Source organism: Diabrotica virgifera, chromosome 10 (genome assembly GCF_917563875.1).
Source record: "Diabrotica virgifera virgifera chromosome 10, PGI_DIABVI_V3a".
Lineage (NCBI taxonomy): Eukaryota > Metazoa > Arthropoda > Insecta > Coleoptera > Chrysomelidae > Diabrotica > Diabrotica virgifera.
This window is the reverse complement of record NC_065452.1, coordinates 96,108,673-96,135,071: the sequence shown is the minus strand read 5'-3', so window position 1 is coordinate 96,135,071 and position 26,399 is coordinate 96,108,673. Positions and strand designations below refer to the sequence as shown.

Sequence of the window (26,399 nt, the reverse complement as noted above, 5' to 3'; positions counted from 1 at the left end):
ACGTGGATGGCGCGGCCCTGATCACTGATACCATATTAATCGCTGGAGGTAAGATCAGCCCCTCACCAATCGTGTATGGTGTCCTCTGCAACACGATAAGCTACAAAGGAGGGACAGCTGGTCGGAACTGCTGCTCTAGAAACCAAAGCCGTGGAGTAACGTTTCAGTTCTCGCAATTTTCTTCTTCTAAATGACTGAGTCGATTCCAAATGCTGTTTTAGTTTATTAGGTAGCATTCAGCTGCAAACACTTTGTGACAAACAATACACTGACCAAGTTCTACATCGCCATTAATAATGCAGGTAAATCAGAAATTAAAATATTGGTCGTCATATTTCTTATATTTCTTCCATTTACCTAAAGTTACATTACTGCCCTCGCCTGAGTGTCACTTTGTTTTCTATTTTGTGAATAATATTATCCATAGTCAATATCTATCTATCTATACTACAATCACAATAAACAAACCAAGACGAGGAGCACTCCCAAATCATAATTTACAATGTATATACATTGTAAATCCCAAATAATGATATACAAAGTTTATATATTGTAAATCATGATTCGGGAGTGCTCCTTGTAACATTTAACGTGTCTTGGTTTGTTTATTTCTAGTTCTTTATTGTGATTTTAGTATTGTAGCGGTTATTTACTGTAATAACTTAAAGAAACAAGCGGTTCGTATTTATATACGATTTAATTTATATAACAGTACAGACGAATTTATTTTTTACAGACTTTACTTTACAAACTTTAGCTTAAAACTAAACTCTAACTTTAAGCGCGCTCCGCTTAAATAGCCAATAGGTCCTGTTCTAGAAATGTCTACATATCCCTCGGCCTAACGAATATTCTGGAGATCTTCGCTCACAGCGCCGTCGCTTCTGTGACGTCACGGCTACTGTTATTCCGACGGTTGGAATTCTCCCAAGCCGGGGACTGTTTATTGCGCCAATTCGAAACTCTTTCGTTACACTGCTCCCCTCTTAAGATCTGAGCGTCCCGACCAGCAACTCTAGATGAAGGCCCAGGATGGCGGAATCTACACGACTCTCCAGCTTTGCATATACCCTTCAAGAAGAAATAACAGTCTACTGTCTTTGAAGGATCCGACATCTTCGGGTTCATGCAACACACAGTAATTCGTACGCCAGTTTCTCTGAAGACCACTTCAAGCATGCTTCTCACAATCTTTCAATCCAGATTTTCTACTGCATGGCCTATTTTTGGTAAAGCCAAATCTTTGATGTCATAATTACACACGATTTTCTTCAAATTAGTTAGAGCACGCTATATGTTCTCGTAGCTTGGCGTGTCCGTATAAGACTTCCTGGTCACCATACACAGCAAAGATCGAGGACCATCTTCCAATCGCAGTACTCTTCCAATTTTAGGTTGTTGATTTCTTAACTCGTCCAGGCGGCCGAACTTTCTATTGAATACGGACGAGATTCCTTTAGTCATCTCGAGGTCTTGGGCAACACAGTGGGCTAGAGAGACGTTTTCTGGAACACCAAACAGATCTTGCTGAACTTCTGTGGTCACGCCGAATCTAGCACTCTTTCTCGCTGCGTAATTTGACATAAATTGATTAAAACTTGGCTGTGCGGCGTCTTTCATCTCCTGTTGGAGGACTCGGGCTTCTTCTGTTTCATTTGAGCCAGCATATGGTGCAAGACGATTTATGTGAATAACTTTTGGTTTACCGTTTGGCAACTTCTTAATTCCGTATATTACGTCATTTATTTTCTTCTTAACTTCATACGGACCTTCCCATTATCTTTGCAGTTTAGGACACAAGCCGCGACGACGTTGTGGATTATAAAGCCAGACAAGATCACCTACTTCGAAGCTTTCATTCTTGCATCGAGAATCATATTGATCTTTCATTCTGTCACTGGCTATCTGGATGTGTTGTCGGGCAAGTTCATGAATGTTGTTCATTCGTAACTTTAGGCGGTCGACGTATTCTTCGCCTGCAACATGTTCCTCGGAAGGTCTGCAGCCAAACTCTAGGTCGCAGGGCAAACGAACTTCACGACCCAACATCAGGCAGGTTGGTGTTTGACCTGTAGTTTCATTTACGGCCGAGCGGTAGGCCATCAGGAATAAATGAATGTGTTGGTCCCAATCTCGCTGATGTTCAGATACAACTTTGGACAAGTGTTTACCCATCGTTCGGTTCATCCTCTCGACCATCCCATCTGATTGAAGATGCAGAGGTGTTGTTCTGGTCTTATTGGTACCAATCAATTTACAAACGTTTTGGAAAAGAGCTGACTCAAAGTTTCGCCCTTGGTCGGAGTGGATCGCCAAGGAAACACCAAATCGGCTGAAGAATTCTTTAACAAGTACCTCTGCAACGGTAGCAGCTTCTTGATTTGGTAATGCATAGGCCTCGGTCCATTTCGTAAAATAATCCATGGCTAGCAGGATGTATTTATTTCCCGCATCAGTTTCTGGAAATGGACCTGCAATGTCGATTGCTACTCTTTCCATAGGACTGCCAACATTATACTGTCTCATGGCTGCTCTCTTTTTACCAACTGGACCATTACCGGATGCACACAGTTCACATTTCCGGCACCATCTTCTTACATCATCTTTACAGTTCACCCAATAGAACCGTTCCCGAACCTTTTGCAGAGTCTTCGTAATACCAAAGTGTCCACCTGATGTACCGTCATGCAACTGACGCAATACTTCTGACACTTTACTTTTAGGTACAATCAACTGAAGCTTAGATTCTGTACCATCATCGTTCTCAAAGGTTCTGTACAGAAGATCATCTTTTAGTATCAGGCAATTCCATTGGCTCCAGTATGCCTTGACTTCCGGACTACATGCACTAATGTTTTGCCAACTAGGTCTCTCACCTCGACGCATCCAATCCAATACTCTTTTTATACATGGATCATCTTCTTGGGCGTGTTGTAACTGTTGGGGCTGCCATTGTTCATTAACTACGATGGTTCGTCTCACGGGGCAAAATCGTTCCTCTATTTTGGCACAGTGATTACAATTTGCACTGCATGGTCGTCTCGAAAGGGCATCAGCATTTGAATGAACTCTTCCGGCCCTATGTTCTGTCTCGTAGTCATATTCTTGTAATCGTTCTAACCATCTTGCCACCTGGCCCTCTGGATTACGGAATCGTATGAGCCATTTTAGAGCAGCGTGATCTGTTCGAAGAAGGAACTTTCTGCCATACAAGTATTTATGGAAATGTTCTCAAGCCTTCACTACACCCAGCAGTTCTCTTCTGGTAACGCAATAGTTTCTTTCTGGTTTCGACAGGACTTTGCTGAAACAAGCGATGACTTTTTCCTGTCCATCCTGGATTTGGGAGAGAACAGCTCCTATGGCACTGTTGCTAGCATCGGTATCCAAAACAAATTTTCCTGCCTGTCCCGGGTAGCTTAATATCGGTGCACTGATCAGAGCCATTTGTAGTTGTTCGAAAGCTTTTTGGCACTCTTCACTCCATACATATTCTTTGCCCTCCTCCGTCAACTTTGTAAGGGTCTTGGAGGTATTGGCAAATCCTTTGACAAATCGTCGGTAATATGTACATAGGCCAAGGAAACTTCTAATTTCATGTTTATCTTTTGGTACTGGCCAATCTTTAATTGCTTCAATCTTTTCAGGATCAGCTGTTACACCGTTACTCGATACAATATGTCCCAAGTACTTAACTTCTCGTCGAAACATGTGACATTTCTTCGGACTTAACTTCAAGTTCGCTGCCCTCAATCGTTGAAAGACTTCTATTAAATTCTTGGCGTGTTCATCAAATGACCTTCCAACCACAATTACATCATCTAAGTAAACCAGGCATGTTTTCCATGTTAGACCTCTTAAAACTGCCTCCATTAATCTTTCAAATGTGGCAGGGGCATTACATAAACCAAACGGCATAGCCGTAAACTGCCAAAGCCCTGATCCTATCGAAAATGCGGTTTTCTCTCGATCGGCTGGCTCCATGTCTACTTGCCAATATCCACTTTTTAAATCGAGTGTGGAAAACCATCGAGAACCGGAGAGAGTATCCAATGTATCGTCTATTCGGGGTAAAGGATAACTATCTTTTTTTGTTACCGCATTGAGCTGGCGGTAGTCGATACAAAAACGCGTCGAACCATCTTTCTTCTTTACCAGAACTACTGGTGATGTCCATGGACTGTTCGATGGTTCAATTACCCCTTGTTTGTCCATATCCTTGATAATCTCTTCGGCTTCATCTCTTTTCGCAAATGGAAGTCGTCTAGGCCGTTGTCTGATTGGCTGAGCGTCTCCGGTATTTATTTTATGCGTTACTATGCTTGTTTTGCCTTTATCCTTCTTATCAATAGCAAAAACATCTTGATACTCTATCAGCATAGACCTCACTTTTTCCGTACGTTTATGATCAAGATCTTGGCATCTTTCAATGATCATCTCGACAAGGTCTTTTGGATACTTTGACTTCGATGATTTCTCATTGGTATTCATAGAGCAAATTGAAGCCACGGGGACACACTGTCTTTCAAAGCTCCTCTACTTAACTTGATAGCAGTTTCCCTTAAATTCATAACTCTTACAGGGATGACATCTCGAACTTTTACCAAAGTTTTCGCCGTTAGGAGCTCGACATTATCCACATCTTCGACCATCCTTAAACTTCCCTCTCGGTAGTGTCCATCAAGCATGGTCATCAGAATTTTCTCACTATTACCGGGTATGGTTACGTCGCATGTAGTTAGTAAGCGGATGGCATCTTCTTTGTCGTCGTGAAAGGGCAACTCTTCACCATTGATCCTGAGAACTCCATTTTGAACATCCAATATTGCCCCCACTTTTCTTAGTACGTCCATCCCCAATATGAACTCGTCGGAGATCTCGGCAATTAATACTTGATGTTCAGCTGTGGTCTGGCTAATGGATATTGACATATTAGCCTCGCCATATGTATTAATTATCTCACCAGTCGCTGTTCTAAGCTTTACTGTTGCAGGTGATAACATGTGGTGGCCTCGTACTACGTCTGGACGTGCGATAGTTCTCGTTGCACCTGTATCCACCAAAAACGATCTACATCTATTATCGATACGACCTTCGATGTATAAGTTGTGGATTGCACCGGAGGACGTAAGGTTGACAGTTACTATGGGGGCTTTAGTTCTCGAGGTCGGCAGTTGCCCCTTGGTGTCGACCCGCTCTAGTTTTCCGACGGCTGTACGATCTTCTTGCAATTACGACGAATGTGGCCTACGTCGCCGCAATTCCAACATCTAGGCTCGCGTCTCTTTGGCATCTCGGTACGAACTACTCTCCGTATCATTTCCTCCAGAGGTTCATCGTTGTGTTCGTCACTTTCTTCAATGGTTCTTACTCTATGGCTTCGTGAAATTTGACTAGCCGTTTCGTGCTCCAATGCAATAGCAAGTGCTTCATCTAAAACTTTCGGTCTTGCTAGTCGTAAGGCCTTCTGTAGTTCACTCTCTTTCAACCCATTGATGAAGGTATCTACGGCAATTTCTTCTAAAATACTGTCTGGCGCCTCCGGATAAGCCAACCGCACCACACGAGCAACATCTGCTTCAAATTCTTGCAGATTCTCACTTGCTCGTTGACTTCTACTTCGCAGTTGTGCTTTGTATACTTGTTGTAGATGAGCATCTCCATAGCGTTTTTCTAGACGAGCGAACAAGGTCTGGTAACATTTTTCTTGACCCTTAGGAATTGACCTTAAGATATCTGCAGCATCACCTCGTAAAGCAGCAGTCAATGAAACAGCCTTTTCTTGTTCGGTCCAATGATTGGCGGTCGCAATAGCTTCGAATTGTCTAAGGTATATGGACCAAGAGGACTTTCCATCGAATGGTGGTAATTTGAATCTCATATTATGCGACATTTCGTCTCTCGGTAGTTCATCTCTCACTACAGGATCTAAAGCTAATGCATGAACTGACGGTTGCACTTTTGTATCGGTTATCATGCTCTCTAATTCTTTGATCTTCTCTTCTACGGCCAAAACTACTGCATTAACTGAAGGTAGGACTTTCGTATTGGTTGCCATAGTCTCTAGTTGTTTGATCTTCTCTTCTAACATTTCTTTATTGTCGTCTACACTTTTCTGCATCTTATCGAATGTTCTAGAAACTTCTTCGAATTTCTCGTTGTTCTTTCTACTATTTTCATCGATCTTTTGAGAAATGGTGTCGAATTTCTCATTATTTATCTTAGACGTTTCATCGATCTTTTGAGAAACGTCTTTAATTATTTGAGAAGTCTCGTCAAATTTCTTAGCAACATTTTCGAATTTCTCGTCGCTTTTTCTAGAAGTTTCATCGATCGTTTCAGAAACAGTTTTTAATTTCGATAAGATTACTTGTTCTGCTGACTGGAAGTGGAACGTCTCTGGGTCATCTCCGTTCTTCGTGAGGACATCCTTGAGTCGTGCTTGTAGGACTATCTTGCACCCACTGCTGTCTAATTCGTACTCTTCTAATTGTTCACGGAGCTGTTTTATGGTCAGTTCTTGTAGCAACATCTTTGGTCGGCACACACGTACTTTTCAAAATGTCTTAAGTCTTTCCGAATACCGAACAATCAACGCACTTTAACTATTCCCGACGAATAAAGTCCAAAAGTCTTTTAAAGTCTTTCCGAATTCACTTATTTATATCGCACTAAGTTTACTGTATTTTTACCGAACACCGACACCTCTGTAGCGGTTATTTACTGTAATAACTTAAAGAAACAAGCGGTTCGTATTTATATACGATTTTATTTATATAACAGTACAGACGAATTTATTTTTTACAGACTTTACAAACTTTAGCTTAAAACTAAACTCTAATAACAGCGCGCTCCGCTTAAATAGCCAATAGGTCCTGTTCTCGAAATGTCTACATATCCCTCGGCCTAATGAATATTCTGGAGATCTTCGCTCACAGCGCCGTCGCTTCTGTGACGTCACGGCTACTGTTATTCCGACGGTTGGAATTCTCCCAAGCCGGGGACTGTTTATTGCGCCGATTCGAAACTCTTTCGTTACAGTATAGTCACTTATCTAAAAAATTTCGAGAGAAAAATCGAGGTGTACGCAGAAAAACTAATAGGAGAATACCAAATAGAAATATGATAAAATATGTGTTTAAAGTTATATTTTTATTTGCCAAAACTTGATATGTCTAAGGACAATATTATTAAAGATATAAGTTAAAGACTAAACATGATGTATTAAATTACCTCATTTTGATATTTGCCAAAAGTTGATAAGTCGACATATCAAGTTTTGTCACCATCAGATTTAAAATGTGGACGGATGTTTTATAGAAATATCAAGTTTTGGTTACCAGCTGACGATAACATAACCTAATTTTATTGTTGTGCATTTTACTAAATTAAGGTGGTTCTTTGGTTGTCTTAAGAAAACTATTAGTAAAAGTATGTCGCGTGGAAAGCTGTTAGTTGATATGGTTATTAGCCAACATGAAGATTCGGCGGTTTTAGTAAATATCGAAGAAACAGTATTACACACTGAAAGTGAGGACTTTAGAAAATCAGTGGGAAGTGATATAAGAGGATTGAAAAGGTGTTTAGTTGATGCCGAAATTAAAGAAATAAGTTCAACTTCTGGATCCACTGGCCATTCTGAAGAATTAGTGTCATATCTGAATAGTGATAATTCAGATGTAGATGAAGATTATATTCCTTCGGACACTTCATCTGACACAAGTGACAATGAGAGGCCAGGTAAATATCAAGCAATGCCATTTAAAAAGTGTGAAACAACAGCTACTTCCAGTAATAATACTGATGACATAGTAAGTAATGATACTTTTACAAATAAAAGTGACGGTGGCAAAGACCAAATAAATAACTCTAATGTTCAACCTAAAAAACCGAAATATAACAGAGTAGAAATGAAGAAAAGAAGATGTTAGGAGAAGAACATATTACAAGAAAATGTATACAAAAATCTGCAAAAGTATTTCAAGCGCTTACTAGTTGCTGTCGCAATAAATGTCACGAGAAACTCTCCATAGATGAACAAAAAGAAATGTTTTATGATTTCCTTAAAAAAGTGCAAGACAAAGACCAAGTAATTTCTGAAAGAGTGAAGACTGAGTCAAAGAAGACAGAAAGAAAATATAAAGGAGAACGAGGAAATAATAAAAACAGACAAATTGTATTATCCTATAAATAATATCACATATAACGACAAAACGTTGAAAGTTTGCAAATACATGTTCCAGAATCTACATGGTATCAAAAGAGGAAAAATTGATATTTTGATAAAAAAACAATTATCACCCACGGGTTTTATAGAACCTAATGGATCTGGAAAACGCCAACCACATAACGCTCGACCAGACGAAAAAGCTGAAGCTATAAAACACATAGAGTCTTTTCCAAAATATGAGAGCCACTACTCTCGAAGACACACAAGTCGACTCTATTTAGCTCCCAATCTAAATATTAAACTTATGTATGATCTTTATGTATCAAACAGAACAATGCCTGTATCATATTCATTTTATGCTAAGATTTTTAAAGAACTGGATATAAATTTAAAAATCCTAGTATCGATACATATAAGACTTGCGATTATCTAGAAAATAAGAAAAAATCCTCTAATAGTGAAGAAATACGTGCAGCCGTGGATGAAGAGAAAAATAAACACCCTCAGCTAGCAGAGATTGCCTATGGTGAAAAAAAGCAGATATAGAGTTCTCCAGAAACAGTAGCGGTAAAATGGTTGTTTTAGTATTTGACTTACAATAGAACCTACCAACACCCAATTTAAGAAAAAATGTAGTCTACTATAAAAGATTGCTCTGGACATATAACCTCACCATCAGAAATTGCACTGAAAATACCACTTTATGTTTTATGTGGCATGAGGGGTTGTCAGACCGTGGATCAGATCAAGTTGCTTCTTGTCTTTTAAAATACCTCGACAGCTTAGTTGATATAGTTTAAAAAGTTGTTCTATATTCGGATTCTTGTCCCGGACAAAACAAAAATAACATTGTTGCAGGAGCACTGTCTTTATTTGTTTATAGATCAACAACCATAAATGAAATACAACACAAGTTCTTGGAAGTGGGTCATACTAGAATGGAATGTGATGCCGACCATGCAAGAATTGAGCGTGCCAAAAAATCGTCACAAATTGAAATAAGGATACCTCATGACTAGTACCAGTTTGTTAGAACTGTCCCCGGTAAGAAGAAATTCCAGGTTATCGAAATGCAGAGGAAAGATTTTCTAGCGCATTCAAAACTTTTCCAGTAAAGCGTGATAAAGGTGTGGATAATGAAAATGTGAAATTGCATGATATAAAAGTTCTACGTTTTGGTAAAGAGTTGGGTGTTACAGACATTAAATATGCACATAAAGGTCTTGACGTTTCTACCCTTAATATTAAACGCAGAGGGCAGCAGATGGATCCTACATTAGAACCTGTTTATAGTGGACCTAAACCCATAAAACATCAAAAAAAGGAAGACTTGCTTTTCCTGCTGCAATACCTTGATCCAGTGTACCATCCATTTTACCACGGACTCAAGACTAGTGAGAATGTAAATGATGGAATTTAATGTTTTATTTTTAAATGATAAACATTGCTTTTTTATGTAAATTGATAACAGTGAACAATAAAAATAATTTTTCAAATTGTTATTACTCATTTCAAAGAGATTTATACTGAAGTTTAAATTTAGATATTCAATAAATTGTTGAATTTTATATTATTTTATAAATTGATTAAAAGTAACCATCTTTATTAAATATCAAGTTTTAATTTCAGTATAAATTTCTTCAGTTTTTATTTTGTAATTATGATATTCACGTATTTTATATACTTCACTTTGACATGATATGTCTATATATGGCATCTAAGATATTTGCCAAAACATGATGTTAGTAAAATCATTTTTCACAATAGAATTTCCAAAATTAATGTACACTATTAGTTTAAGCAGCATTTTATTTATTTATATACGAAATTTCATAAAAATCTAATAAAATTTGAGCGAGTAAAAAATAAAAACAAATTGTCATGAGGTTATATATTTTTAATTTCGCTCTACTGAAAACTTGTTCTATTTGACATATCAAGTTTTGGCAAATAGCCACAGAAATGATAGAGAGGTTGGAACGAAAGGTACTGAGAACTATTTCGGGGGAAAACACGGAAGACGGTTGGCAAATAAGAACCAATCAAGAATTATGGATGCTTTACAAAGAACCAAATAAACAAGATACACAAAGGCACAAAGAATCAGGTGGGTAGGTCATGTCGAGAAAATGGATAGGGTAAAAATGCCAAAGAAAGCACTACTAAGAAGATTAGTTGGGACAAGGAGGAGAGTTAAACCAAGAAAAAGATGGCACGAAAAGTTTCAGGAAGATATGTTATGGCGAGCACGCCACTGTGTGTGTTTATATTTCAATATTTAGACTACGTGACATGATAAACACCAACGCTTGTAATTTCGCGGTGTCAGCGAAATGTTCATGGACTATGAAAGGTTTTAAGAAATATGTAGTTTGTATTCATTAATTTTAGTATCGTTTTGTATCTCTAACTATTAACATCTCAATAAATTTGTGCATTTCCTTCAGTAGTTACGTTACTCAATTCTCCAACGAACACACCATATTTTATAAAGAATAAGACTGGCGCAGTTAGTAGAAATTTCCAATTAGAAAAAGTAAAGCCTTTTTTTCTAATAGATTTTAATCGTTAATTGGGAAATTGGAGAATTAGTGACTTAGTAGTTGAGTTCCGAGTGTAAGGCCACGAGGAAGGAAAACTGAAGGAACCCGTAAGCAACTTGAAGAATTCCAAGTGTAAGGCCACTTGTTGTGTAAAGCCACAAAGCAATTCGGAAGTTCTGGAGAGGCGCAACTAGTAACTTCGTGAAATCTTCTCAACCACCAGCTTCAGTGAAAAGCCACTCGACCCTGGAAACGGTGAAGCATTTCCACAGAAGAAGCAACTACATACAGTTTAGAATTTCGACCAGTTCCAGTGTACAGCCACTTGATCCATAAGGTACAACGTTCTCCACCCGTTCTCTTCCCGTTCCAGTGTAAATCCACCTGATCTGAGACGCTGCAACGTTCTCAACCCGTTCCGGTGTAAGGCCACGTTCTCACGGAAGTACTTGAGGTTAGTCGAATTATATTAATTTTGTATTTGTTTTCATTTTTTTATTTACTCTGTTTCGCTATTTTCAAACTTTTAAGATATCATATCTAGTATTTGCATTTTTTTTATTTTTTTATTTGTTTAACTTATTTTTTGTTAATATAATGGCAACTAACGACGTAACAGCAAATACGTCCATAATTTCCGCCAACACTTCTAATAATTATATTAATAGTGACAAAGCTATCAAGCTTATAAATGTTTTTGATGGGTCTTCTTCAAAATTACACTATTTTATAGATTCTGTTGATTTCATTTTTGCAAAATTTGACCCAGCGGATTTACAAATTTTTCCTTTTATTGTAAAAAGCAGGTTAGAGGGAAAGGCTCTTGATTTCATTGGCTCGAAAGAATTTTCGACATGGCAAGAGATAAAAAATGCTCTCCTTTCTCAGTTTGGTGAAAATTTGGATTTGCAGTGTCTAAATTTTGAGTTATGCCATTTTAAGCAACGTTCTAATGAAAAACCGGTAAATTTCGTTGATAGAATTGAAAAACAATTGATAAGAATCAGTAAAGTTATCAAATACGATTCAAGTTTGAACAATGTTGAAAAAAAATGTTTAAATAATTTTCACAGTAAGACTGCAATTCTGACCGCTATTACGGGCATAAAAGAACCTTTGTGTCAAATGCTTCGTTCTTTAAATCCCAGTTCGTTGATTCAAATTAAGCAAATTTTAAACGATTATGAAAACCAACAATATTTCAAACAAACAAATGACAATTTTTATAAATTAAATATAAATAATGACAATACAATTTCTTCAAGTAATGCAGGTACGCAAAAAACATTTTCTGCGCCCGGTTCAACAAATCAATCGATAAATCCAAATCCACCAATTAAATTAACCATTCCAAAGTGCACTTTTTGCCATAAATATGGACATAAAGCAGAAAAATGTTATCGTAAACCACAATCTCACAATGTTGTTCATAATACCTATTGCGACAACGACAGTTCAGAAAGCGAAAAAGACATAGAAATCGAAGTTGATCAGGATTTTTTAGAGCAAGTTCCGCTGACAACTTTACAATTTACCAAGTAGCAAATAAACCGCTTCTTTACGCGCATATTAAAAATTTAAATTTAAAGTTATTAATTGATTCAGGGGCAGCTATATCAATATTGAAACCAAGTAAAATTTTAGATTCTTATCACTTTAATCATGAAAATTTTAAAATATTTGGTATTAGTAACGAACCAATTCAAGTTACAAAGAGCGTAAGCTTTAAATTATTTTCGAGTGTTGAAAAATTCTATATAGTAGACATAAATTCTCCTTTTGATGGAATACTTGGTTATGATTTTTTAGAAAAGAATAAATGTGTTATTGACTTTGGTTTGAATACTTTATTTGCTAATCATGAGGAAATCCCATTGTTTTCGTCTGATCGGGAACATAATATATTTAGTCTAAATAATATACACGAAAATCAAGTCCGAAGTAATGTTATCGACTCAACTGAAAAAATTGATACTATTATAAGTAAACTAAAATTAGACCATCTTGATGAAAGATTACAAACAAAGATAAAAGATATTCATGTGAAGTTCCAAAATATATTCTCGTTACCTAACGAACATCTAACTTTTAGCAGTCGAATAAAACATAATATCCGTACTAACCCTGAAAATGCCAGTCCGATTTATACTAGAAATTATCGGCACCCTCACGTTCATAAAAAAGAGGTCAATAAACAAATAACAAAATTATTAGAGCAGGGAATAATTCGCGATTCTGTCAGTCCTTGGAATTCGCCATTTTTTATTGTCCCCAAAAAACCTGACGAAAATAATGTTCAAAAATGGAGGATAGTAATTGATTTTAGAAAATTAAATCTTATCACGGTTGACGATAGATTTCCTATCCCGAATATTAGCGATATTTTCGACCTTCTCAATACCTCTAAATTTTTTTCTACAATCGATCTGGCGTCGGGTTTTCACCAAATTCCCATGAATCCCGAAGATATCGAAAAAACAGCTTTTTCCACAGAAAACGGGCACTTTGAATTTACTAGAATGCCGTTTGGGCTTAAAAACGCTCCTAGTACCTTTGCTAGAGTGATGAATGACATATTTCGAGAGCACATAGGCAAAACATGTTTCATTTATATGGACGATATTTTAATTTTTAGTAATACAGTCGAAGATCATCTTAAAAATATCGAAATAATTTTTGAATTAATACAAAAAAATAATTTAAAGATCGAACCTGATAAATGTAAGTTTTTAACGGATGAAATAACTTTCTTAGGTCATTTATTGACACCGGAAGGTATTAAACCAGACCCGAAAAAGATTCAAGCTATTTTAGATTTTCCAGTCCCGCAAAATCAAACTGAATGTAAATCATTTCTCGGCTTATTTCGCTATTATAGGAAATTTGTAAATAATTTTGCTGATTTAACTAAACCTCTAACGGGTTTGTTGAAAAAAAATATAAAGTTTCATGTTACACCCGAAGTAGTGGAATGCTTTGACAAATGTAAACAATTTTTGACCTCGGAAAAAATTCTGGTTTATCCTAATTTCTCTAAGGAATTTATTTTGACGACCGATGCATCGAATGTCGCTGTCGGTGCGGTTTTGTCACAGATGTCCGATAACGGTGAGGATCGACCTATCGCTTTTGCATCGAGAACATTAAATGAAACTGAAATGAAATATTCCACTACAGAAAAGGAATTATTGTCTGTTGTACACTTTACAAATTACTTCCGTCCATATCTATTTGGAGTTAAATTTCGATTAGTCACAGACCATAGACCACTTATATGGCTTTTAAATTTAAAAGATCCTAATTCTAAATTATCACGATGGAGACTGAAATTAAGTGAATATAATTTTGATATTCAGCATATTTCGGGCAAAGCAAACAGAGTTGCAGACGCTCTGTCAAGAATTCGATTAAACCATGTGCATCAAAAACAAAATGAATATACCGAATTTGAGAATGTTAAAACTAACTTAGTTTTAAATAATTTTTCCTACTCTAATGAGCAAATCTTAGACGTTAACAATAAGAGTATTTTATATCTATACGATGAGAATGACAGAAATATAAATCATTTCGAAATTATCAATGATAATTTTCCCACAGTTGGTGACTCGGATTTTGAAAAAATTTTAAAGTTATATAACGAAAATCGTAGTAGAGAGATTAATATAGTTAAAATTAAGCCACACCATTGCCTTGAGAATTTTAATACTTTGAAAAAACTAGTATTAGTCCGAAATAAAACTTATAGCATACCTTATTTTGAAAGCAATATTTATTATAAAATGCTCAGTTTCCTTTATCCAGACGTTAACTTTGTAATTTGTAAAAATATCGTTACTATGCCGCCTGTAGAAGATAGGCAAAGGATAATTTTCGAATATCACAACGACCCGAGTAATTATCACAAAGGAATTAATGAAACTGCAGACAAAATTCGACAACTTTATACATGGAAAAATATGTATAGAGAAATAACCGAATTTATTACTTTATGCCCTACTTGTCAACTCTCAAAATTTGATCGTAGGAATCGTACTCAAGGTTTAAATGTAAGGCATTCTCCGGAGAAACCATTTGAGGCTTTATCTGTAGACCTGTTCTTTTTTGATAAACAGAAAATGCTCACCGTTATAGATAATCTAACAAAATTTGCGCAAGCGTATATTTTAACTGATAAAAAACCAGAAACGATAATTAGTAAGTTAAAAAATTATTTTTCGCTTTTTGGCCTTCCTAAGATGATTATGTCAGATCACGGGGGCGAATTTAATAATAAAAAGATACAAAGTTTTGTTAATTCGTTGAATATCGAATGGCACCTTACTTCGTCTGAGTACCATGCCTCTAACGGTATAATTGAGCGTTTCCATGCTACCATAACAGATACTTTGCGAAGCTATCTTTTAGAACATAACCAGTGCGACTTAGAAGATGCACTTTTAGTCGCTATATTCTCATATAATTCTAGTAAACATCATTCAACATCCACTACCCCCTACAGTTTAGTATTTCCATATAAAAATGATAGGGAATTTGATGAAATTTCGTATAATAATCAGTTAGAAAATATAAGGGAAAAACAATGCGATCAAAGGAAAAAGCAAAAGAACCGTTTTGATAACTTAAGAACGAGTAACTTGGAAGTAAAGTATAAAGTTGGAGATAATATTCTCTTAAAAAGACCAAGAAATCCAAATACACCAAAATCGATATTAAATACAGGACCATATGTTGTTCTGGAAGTCAATGAAACCAATAAAACTCTAAAAATTAAGTTAGATAACGAGGTTATTCGAAAATTTCATTTCAATAATGGAAAACCATTTTATGAGGTTATTAACTAAACGAAGTTGAAGTGTAACACGGCAAGTAGTAGATATGAACTTTCATTTTCCATATTATAAATGAATTTAATCAGTAATAATTGCAACATATAATTCGATTACCTCGTGGTACACTTCATCTACGGCCTTCTCACAACAACAAAAATAGAATGAGTTATTGCCGGTTGGTTTCTTTGTTTCATGTGGCCCTACCTGCCCTGTTCGGAGCATATCCAGAGAGGCTCTACACTACAAGCCCAAAACTTCGAAGGTGCAAAGAGGGCCTTCTTGGACACCCCAGCTTCGGTTTTCAGGAGGGAGGTGTTATGGCGAGCACGCCACTGTGTGTGTTTATATTTCAATATTTAGACTACGTGACATGATAAACACCAACGCTTGTAATTTCGCGGTGTCAGCGAAATGTTCATGGACTATGAAAGGTTTTAAGAAATATGTAGTTTGTATTCATTAATTTTAGTATCGTTTTGTATCTCTAACTATTAACATCTCAATAAATTTGTGCATTTCCTTCAGTAGTTACGTTACTCAATTCTCCAACGAACACACCACATTTTATAAAGAATAAGACTGATATAGGAGCTAGGGAAATTACAGACTGCAAAGTGAAAGCGAAAAATAGAAAATTGGATACAGTGGAGAACCATAGTGAATTTTTACATAGACATTAAATAAAATTATATACAGCGTGTCTACTTAAGTTGGAAATATATGGGAAACTTCATTATTATTAATTTTACGAAAAAAGTTATTCTTCATAAAAAGTTTTGCATGCTCTAAAACCTAAGATTCAATAATCAGATATCAAATGTTATCAATATTATACGGGATATGTCGTCAAAAAAAAAATGAATTTCGTCCAAGGGTAAAGTACCTTTACTTATCTGAATATCGAAGATTCTTATTAAGAAAAGTTGTTTTGAATTAAAAACCAAGATCAAATATGTAATTACGTGTTTTTAATAAAAAAAAATATTTTACAAATTTTTCTCAAATTTTTTATGAATACACATCGTTTTTATTTATTACAAATATATGATAACTCTTTTCTTTTATTATTCATTTTAAAAAAAGAAGTTATTCTTTATAAAAAGCTCAGAATGGTCTAAAATCTAAGGTGCAACCATTACATATCAACTTTTATTAATTTTATACGAGGTGTGTCAAAAAATATGAATTTCGCTCATGAGTATAGTACCTTTATATTTCACAATATTTCAATTAGAAGGATGTAATTGCAACCTGAAACATAGTTTTTAATTATAAACAACTTTTTGTAATAACAATTTTCAACCTTGTGAAAAATAAAGGTACTTTTGAGTGAAATTCACATTTTTTGACATACCTCGTATAAAATTAATAAAATGTGATATTTGATGGTTGCATCTTGGGTCTTAGTACATACAGAGCATTTTATAAAGAATTCCTTTTTTTCGCAAAAGTAATAATAAAAGAGTTATCATATGTGTAATAAATAAAAACGAAGTTAAGTATCCATAAATTTGAGAAAAATTTGGAAACTATTTTTTTCAATTAGAAGCATGTAATTGCATATTTGATCTTAGTTTTTAATTACGAACAACTTTTCATAATAAGAATTTTCGATATTGAGAGAAATATTGAACGAAATTCACATTTTTTGACATACCTCGTATAATATTGATAAAATTTGGTATCTGATAATTGAATCATAGGTTCTAGAGTATGCAGAACTTTTTATGAGAAATAACTTTTTTTCGTAAAATTAATAATAAAAATGTTTCCCATATGTTTCCAACTTAAGTAGACACGCTAATATATGAGGCGTATCATATCAAAAGTAACAATCTCCCACCTACACCAATCTGAGCAAATTTATAAAAACGATTTAGACATAAAAATCTGAAATTTTAAAACATTTATTTCTACAGGTACAAAGTTGTTACATTCATAACTATAATAAAAAGAGTAAATAACTTGTAGTCTCATTAATATAAAAGAAAATCGCATTAATATAATGGATATTGCTGACTTTGATATGAACCGTTGGATATTGTTTATTTTGTTGTGATAGCATATGGAGATTGTTGACTATGCACCAGATAATTTAAAATATTCGTTTATGAGTGAAGATGGGGATTAATGATTAACATTCAACTTAAATTATAATTTATTGTTATTTAAAGTAAACAAATTATTTAGGAATTAAACTTAAACGACATATTGTATAGTGTAGATCAGCGGTTCTCAACCTTCTTGAGTGATGTACCACCTACAGTTATTTTTATTATTTTAGGTACCACCTATATTTTTAAATTGTATTATCAATACTTACAAGTACTACTATTTTAATTTTTTCTGTGTTTTGTGTACCACCGCCAATAATGATATGTACCACCAGTGGTACATGTACCACAGATTGAGAACCTCTGGTGTAGATATACAACAAAATTTTAGACTACATACCTTGATTCTTTCTTCAAAGTACTTTTCCAATTCTTCGAATTTGAAGGTCTTTGTCTGGAATTTTCTTGATTTGTTTCAGTAGGATATTGTTCCATAATTAAAAATATGTTATACCACTCCTCAACACTGAATATTTTTTGTAATAAACCAAATTTTCTAATTGTGTTTTTCACGAAACAACCACCATTTGTATGTTTACAAGCATACTTAAATAACATTATCAACATGAAGTGTGGTTAAGTCACGTGATGGATATCTTGATATTTATTGGTTGAATTGGATATTGTCAACTATGCTGTGAATACCCCAAGGAGATTGTTAACTTTGCAGCAAATGCCAGTTTTATTATATAAATTTGTTAGGGATTTTGTCTACTTTGACAAAAATACTCCGACTTATCCTATAAAGAAATAGCTAGAGTGCAAGGGAGAACGAAAATCTCAATTTTAATAAAAATTGGAGATTGTTAATTTTGATATGACACGACTCATATACTCTCATGAGTATTATGTAAAAGACATGTAAAAGGTATAAGACATTAATATATACTCTCATGAGTATTATGTAAAATTGTAAAGTCCTCGGCCTACAACGCCTGTAGAGCATATTAAATATAAATATTTAGATGTCATTCGAAACAGATGGTTCACTATAAGGCAAGGTACATAAATTAAAATTAAACATCTTGTCTTAATTAAATAACAAATACTTTTCAATATTTTATTTAAAATAAATCTAACAATTTTGTGCATCTATTTAAAAAATATAAAATACAGTTTTATTACATAAGACATCTACTTTCATTTGTTGTACTTACGGATTGTATGTTAAATGTAAATGCGTAAATAATAAAAAAATTATTGTCATTTGTTGAACAATACAGAAGATATCTATAAAAATTGTGAAATTGGAATTAATCTTTAAATATGATTGCTTATTGTCAATCTGTTGAGATGTAAAAATTTAAAATAAAGATATCTATAAAAATTGTGAAATTGGAATTAATCTTTAAATATGATTGCTTATTGTCAATCTGTTGATTTACATATTAAATATGTAGGATGTAGGAGATATGCAGAAGATGGATATTTCCATCATTGAGTATAACTAACGTCTACACACGTTCTGACAAAATCGCCCGACTGTCGGGGCCGACAACGTTGGGTCTGACTGTTGGAGCGTGTGTAGGCTTGTCGCACGACAAAAATCCTGACACACAAAATCAAGTAATCCTGACAGTCTATTTCAATATCCTGATAAAATTGATCGTGTCTGACCTCTGACTACAACACGGATGAATAATTGTTAAATAATAATCTATACGGGTGGCTTTTGTAAAGCGGTGGACACAAATTACGTGTTAACTATGCTAAGGTCTATAAAATAGAGTAATTTACTACCTGCTGCTGTATATTTTAACATGTTGCATTTTTTGTACTCCAATTATGACGTTACAAATTTAAAAATACGGCTTATACACGTTATGTTAAAATTTACCATATTCGTAATACCTTGTTTATCTCATTCTTTTCGTATTCGTTAACATACAAATGCACAAGTTTCAAAATTATAAATAAAAAAAAAGAATGTGTGTGTACTTTGTACGCACGTAAGAAGTTACACTTCAATTATATGATTTCAACGAAATTAATATACTTTAAACAGTTTATTTACATTTTATTTAAATATTAAACTGATTTTAATACTTACTACTTTTCAAAAATTTTTATTAAAACAATACCAAAAATTAAAAAAATAAACGAATAAAACAAACATAAACACATTGTCGGAAATTTTTTTAACTAAATACGTATTTTCTGAAAAAAAAAAATTATATAATAAATATACTTACAATCATAAAATGTATAAAAAAAATTAAAGTTTGTATTGGGGTTCGAACCCGCTTATGTTAGCGCAGTTAGTATTGAAATTCATTCATCTTACACATTTACCCACGGAGACACATGCGTCATGTGGGAAGATCGACTAACTAAACGGTTTAAACTTTTGACAGTTCTGAATTTAACCAAATTATTTTGATTTTTGCACAATTGAAATAATAAAATACAACAAAACATAGAGTAAGAAAACAATATATTAGGTGAATATTGATAGAAATTTTGATGGTAATCAAATTATGTAAATCAAAGCATTACATACCATTTTGGTAGGTTCATTTAAAATTTTCCAAATAGGTAGGTACCTACCTATGTAATTTTTTATTAGGATACTGAAACATTTACAATTATTACGTACATGTCTCTTTTAAAAACTATTTAAAAAGTCACTACAATTATAAACTTGCTTTTTCTCTGCCATCACAACAATAAAAACTAATATACACATAATCTCCATATTGAATAATTATTGGCAGATGATTTTAAAACCCAATCAGATCCCGTATAACGTTTGAGCGACTAATACCATACTGTCGGTGTGCGCATGTGCCCAGGAAAATAAAAATTCACCCTCCTGCCTAAAGAAGTATAACTTCAAAAACCAATTTGCTTACACTAAAACATATATTGGTATGCGGAATAAAAAATTGCACCTAGCCTGCAATTCAAAAAAATGCGCTAATCAGTTGCGTACGATTTGCAGCGTGTCCTATTTCGCAGTATAGTAAAAGCGTTGTAAAAGTAGATACGCACCTTAATTAGAAATATTATTTTATAGTTTTTGTGCCGAATTCGTATTACATTGTGATAAGTTTATTTCTACCCCCTCGGTAAAAGAAGTGAAAATATCTATAGAAAAACTAAGGAACCACAAATCCCCAGGCAGCGATGGCATCGCAGCAGAGTTATTTAAGCACGGTGGAGAGCAAATCACCAAGGTGATGCGAGAAATTGGTTGTAAAATTTGGTCTGAGGAGCAAATGCCTGAAGAATGGAGTTTAGGCTTAATATGCCCGTTACACAAAAAGGGAAACCAACTGGAATGCAATAATTACCGCGGAATAACTCTCCTAAATACAGCATACAAGATATTGTCAAACATTTTACACGAGAGATTGAAGCCTTATACCGAAACGTTTCTAGGAGAATATCAGGCAGAATTTAGGCGTGGACGTTCAACCATTAACCAGATCTTTACACTACGACAGATCCTCGAAAAAGCGCAAGAGTTTAACATATATATGTACCATATCTTTGTCGATTTTAAAGCGGCATATGACAGTGTCTTAAGAGCAATTTTTTACAACGCTATGAATGAGTTAGGAATTCCAAAAAAACTCATATGTTTGATAAAAGTGACAATGGCGAAGATGCTATCAGCAGTAAAAATTCAAAACGACTCGTCAACCCCATTTGAAATTCATAGGGGATTAAGGCAGGGAGAGGCGCTGGCGTGTCAGCTTTTTAATGTAGCCTTAGAAAAAGTTGTACGAGACGCTAATTTAGATAGGAGGGGAAATGTTGACGCAGATCTAATCATCAATGACCAAAACTTCGAAGCGGTCAGAGTTCATATATCTAGGGACATCGGTTAACCCCAATAATAACACATCTGAGGAAATAAAAAGGCGAATAATAATTGCAAACAGGTGTTATCATGGTCTATCGAAGTACTTATCTAACAAAGGTCTGTCTCAAAAAACTCGTATAAGGCTGTATAGAACATTGACACCGTTCTCACATATGGATCAGAGGCATGGACGCTAACTAAAACAGATGAATCCGCTCTATCGATTTTTGAAAGAAAGGTGCTACGCAAGATATTCGGAGCAGTCTGTGAGAACGGAATATGGAGGCGTAGTTATAACTTTGATCTGCAGAATATCTACAAGTAGCCCGATCAAAGAACTATCTGACCCCAAAAAAAATAAAGGAAAGATGAAAATTTGGGAATAGGTAGTTGAAACTGTCTATTATTATATAAGAAAAAGTTTACAATTCTACATTTTGGTAAAATGGAGGGGAATACCCCCCTCTCGAAGATGAAAAAAATACATTCAAAATAAGACCGGAATTGGATAAAATGACTAATTCTAAACAACTTTTCTTCTATAGAGTTTTTCACTAAGTCAATACTTTTCGAGTTATTTGCGAGTGAATATGTTCATGTTTAACAAAATATAACATGTTTTTGGACGGTTTTTCGGAGATAACTCAAAAAGTAAGTATTTTAGCGAAAAAATATTCTTAGCAAAAATATCCTATAAAAAATTGGAAAAAATGGTGTATACATGAGGTCTGTAAACCCAGTAGAAGCAGAGTTGCAGCTAATGAAAAGTAGGTTCTTCTTCGTTAAATTCCAAATCGAATACATATTTCAATGTGAAATAACCCAAAAACGGAGCACTTTTACGAGAAAATTCATTTTAACTTTTTTAAAGTGTTTAAAAAAAGGTTTATTTTTGTGTTTTAAAAAAACTTGTAATATTAAAAGTAAGTGAATTACGCTCAAAATATTGTTGGTCCCTTTTATTTTTTGGTAAAAAAATCGCGAAAATAACCCCCTTATTAGCATCACATATAAATTTTAACATTACCACTTCACAAGTTACTTTGTCTATGTATTATTTATATGATCTGTAAGTTTCATCATCGGTTCAAAGTGCTTCGTTTTGAAAAAGCTGTAGTTAAAATGGCTTGAACGAGTAACTAATTACGAGTTTAGGTAAATTTTGAACAGCCATAGCATAACCAATTATTTTTGTCTAACAAGAAAACAAAAAATCAAAGATATTCAGAAAAGCAAAACGTACATTTTATTACTCTTTGAGAATTTTGGTATTCCTAATTGTTTTTAAGTTAATTCCATAAACAGTTACGATTTTTTTCAAAATAAAAAAAAATGTTTTATTTTAAACCCAATTTTTTTCAAAACTGAGCACTTTGTACCAATGAAACTTATAGATAATATAAACAATACATAAGTAAAGTAACTTGTAAAGCGGTAACGATTAATTTTATTTGAGAAGCTAATTAAGGGGTGATTTTCGCCATTTTTTTGCCAAAAAATAAAAGGTACCAACAATATTTTGAGCGTAACTCACTTACTTTTAATGTTAGAAGTTTTTTTAAAAAACAAAAATAAACTGTTTTTTAAACACTGTAAAAAAGTTGTAATTAATTTTCTCCGAAAAGTGCTCCGTTTTTTGGTTATTTCACATTGAAATATTCGATTTGGAATTTGACGAAGAAGAACCTACATTTCATTAGCTGCAACTCTGCTTCTTCTGGGTCTGCAGACGTCAAGCATACACCATTTTTTTTCAATTTTTTATCAGCTATATTTTTACTAGGAATATTTTTTTCGCTAAAATACTTACTTTTTGAGTTATCTCCGAAAAACCGTCCAAAAACATGTTTTTTTTTTGTTAAAAATGAACACATTCACTCGCAAATAACTCGAAAAGTACTGACTTAGTAAAAAATTCTATAGAACAAAAGTTACTTAGAATTAGTAATTTTATCCAATTCCGGACTTATTTTGAACGTATATTTTTTCACCCCCGAGAAAAAATTTTTCACCCCGTATTTTCCAATTTTTGTAAAATGGAGGGGATGTAGAATTGTAAACTTTTTCTTATATAATAATAGACAATTTCAACTACCTATTCCCAAATTTTCATCCTTCCTTTATTTTTTTGGAGGTTTTCGTAAAATTTTGCGTTCCCTGATCGGGCTAAAGCATACATTTAGTGGAAAAGATATTATCATTATAATTAGGCGAAACCGCCTGCAGTAGGCAGGACATGTAGCCCGGGCCCCTGAATTGAACATGATAAAAAAGATTCTAACAGCTCAACCCGTGGGAATAAGAAGACAGGGTAGACCAAAGTTGAGATGGATGGACGGGGTAACACAAGTAACACAAGATGCCGAGAAGATCGGAGTAGGCAACTGGAAAATGCAAGCCAGGGACAGAACAGAATGGCGTAGAAAGCTTGAGAAGGTCGAGGGCCTCTAAAGGGCTGTAGCACCAAGATGATGATGATGTTGATGATGATGATGAAGTTTATTTAATTTTCTAATGTATTTCAACAGTAATAAAGAAAGATTTTCCTTTTAAAATAGTTCTTTTGGTACGGTGAAATTCAGAGCCATTCAAATTTCTAAGGAAAGTAATAATTTTACGTTTTGTCAGAACGTACGTGTAGATCTGACCCCGACAAAAATGGTCGGGGAATTTTGTCGTGTTAGGAGGTTTTGTCAGGGCGTGTGTAGACGGTTTTAACCTTAACTTTGTGATAAAATATTTTAAAAGTTGATAAACCATTTTTATGAAAACAATAAACAATAATTATATAACTGAAACGAAAAACTTATCAAAAGATATAAAAAGAGTACATAAATCTAACAATATAAAAAGACAAAATTCAGTCTATTTCTTTATGGCAATAATATTAAATGCTATGGATAGCTTTTTGAGCTGCGTCATCCAAATCTTCAGCAGTAATAATATCAAGTCCGGAACTACTAATGATTTTCCTAGCCTCAACTGCATTAGTGCCCTCTAGTCTAACAATTAATGGAATTTTCAAATTCATAGTTTTTAGGGCCCCCACGATACCATTGGCTATTGTTGCGCAGTTGACAATGCCCCCAAATACATTTACTAAAACTGCCTTAACATTCACATCAGATGTGATTATTTTAAATGCGGCTTTTACTTGATCTTCTTTCACTCCACCTCCTACGTCCAAAAAATTTGCTGGATCTCCACCGTGTAATTTGATGATGTCCATTGTTGCCATTGCAAGTCCAGCACCATTTACTAAACACCTACAAAAACAAACTTGGTATATATTGAGAGTAAATTAAAGATTATAGTTATTGTGGAATGTTCTAAGTGTGTAATGAATGTTGAGAATTTCGAGTTGTGACAATGACAAAATGTCAGCGTTTATGTTTATAACTAGTTTTCGTATTATTTAGAATCTATTTTGATGTCTTGATGTTATCTTTATTTTTAAAGAACTATAACCATTAACTATGTATAATTGTATATGCTCTTATCTAACCTAATACATACAACGTATATGTTTCAGATGCCTAGAAAGTGCAATATTCCAAAATGTATTTCAAACTACCAAGGTTAGTTGTAAAAAGGAGAGGAACCTATGTCTACATTTTCCATACCAAAAGATCCTGCCAGGAGGGAAACATGGTTAAGAGCAATCCCAAGAGTAATACCAAATGAGGCGTTCTTTGCAAAAACCCCATATGTCACTTTTTACAACATCGGAGATATTTAAAAAAAGTTATTTAATTGAACCCTATTAAGTTTACGGAAATTCTCAAATTAGTGATTTATTATTTTGATGATTACACACAGTTTACAATATAAATAACATTATTTTTTCCTTTTGTTTATTTATGAAGGACATTTATTCATTTAACATATGGGGTTTTTGCAGGAATTTTTCATTAATTTATAGGAAAAACGATATTTATAGTAATAAACCAAAATAAAAAATGAACGAAAAATGGTGTTTACTTATAAAATCACACAACACAACTATTCGAAGGAACTTTAACCTAAAAAAACCTACTGACAGCCAAGCGATAAAGTTTCCCGCAAAAACACCAATAGTCATTAACAAAGGGAATTACGCTTGACATATGGAGTTTATGCGGAATCGCCTATACTTTTGTCGCTTATATTTTGGACTACTGTAACTTTAATGGAAGTTTCTTACGCAAGGAACGTAGGTAATTAGTCCTTCAATCCATAGATGGCATAAGTCCATTTTCGAAAAAAAAAAGGACTACTGGGGTTTTTGCAAAGAACGCCTCAAATGACAAAGTAGCTGTGTGTGAGAAACATTTTATTGAAGAAGTCAACCCTACAACACTCATGCATCAGGAAAATAGAATAGATACCTTTAAAATTACCCAATTTAGTGAATAAAGGTGCCAACTGTTTTCCTTAATGTCCCTTTATACTTGTTCTCCCAGAGTTGCAAAAGAGAAAGGATCCATACTCCAGAAGATAAGAGGTTTCAACGCCATGCAGAGAAAATCGTTGATTTTCTTAAAAATGACTTGAGGCACAATCGTTAATTGTTTATAACTATTGTAAAAATTAACAAAAATCGAAAAGCTCCTGGGAAAGATGGAATAGCTAATGAACTTTTAAAATACGGAGGAGATAGACTTCACAAAGAACTGAATATCCTTATAAGTAAAATAATAAGTACAGGAAGAATTCCAGAAGAATGGAGAACCACTCAAATGATAGCGTTATTTAAGAAAGGTGATAGGGCAGACCTCAGTAACTATAGAGGGATAAATTTACTGAGCACTATACTGAAACTCACAACAAAAATACTTATGGAGAAAATAATGGCGTGCATAAATATATCGGATGAACAACAAGGATTTAGAAGTAAAAGATCATGTAACGATGCAGTTTTTGTGATAAGACAAATAGCGGAGAAATCATTAG

The 26,399-nt window shown here is 34.2% G+C and overlaps 1 protein-coding gene across 1 annotated transcript in view; it reads right to left on the bottom strand.

The window, feature by feature from the left end:
- Nucleotides 1–18,705: 18,705 nt before the first annotated feature.
- LOC114333473 (succinate--CoA ligase [GDP-forming] subunit beta, mitochondrial) overlaps nt 18,706–26,399 on the bottom strand; it is an 80,603-nt gene continuing 72,909 nt past the window's right edge. Inside the window, exon 6 of the mRNA XM_050663293.1 lies at nt 18,706–24,733. Within this exon, the coding sequence (XP_050519250.1) occupies nt 24,355–24,733 (379 nt within the window). The 3' untranslated portion in view covers nt 18,706–24,354. The remainder of the gene's footprint in view (nt 24,734–26,399) is intronic.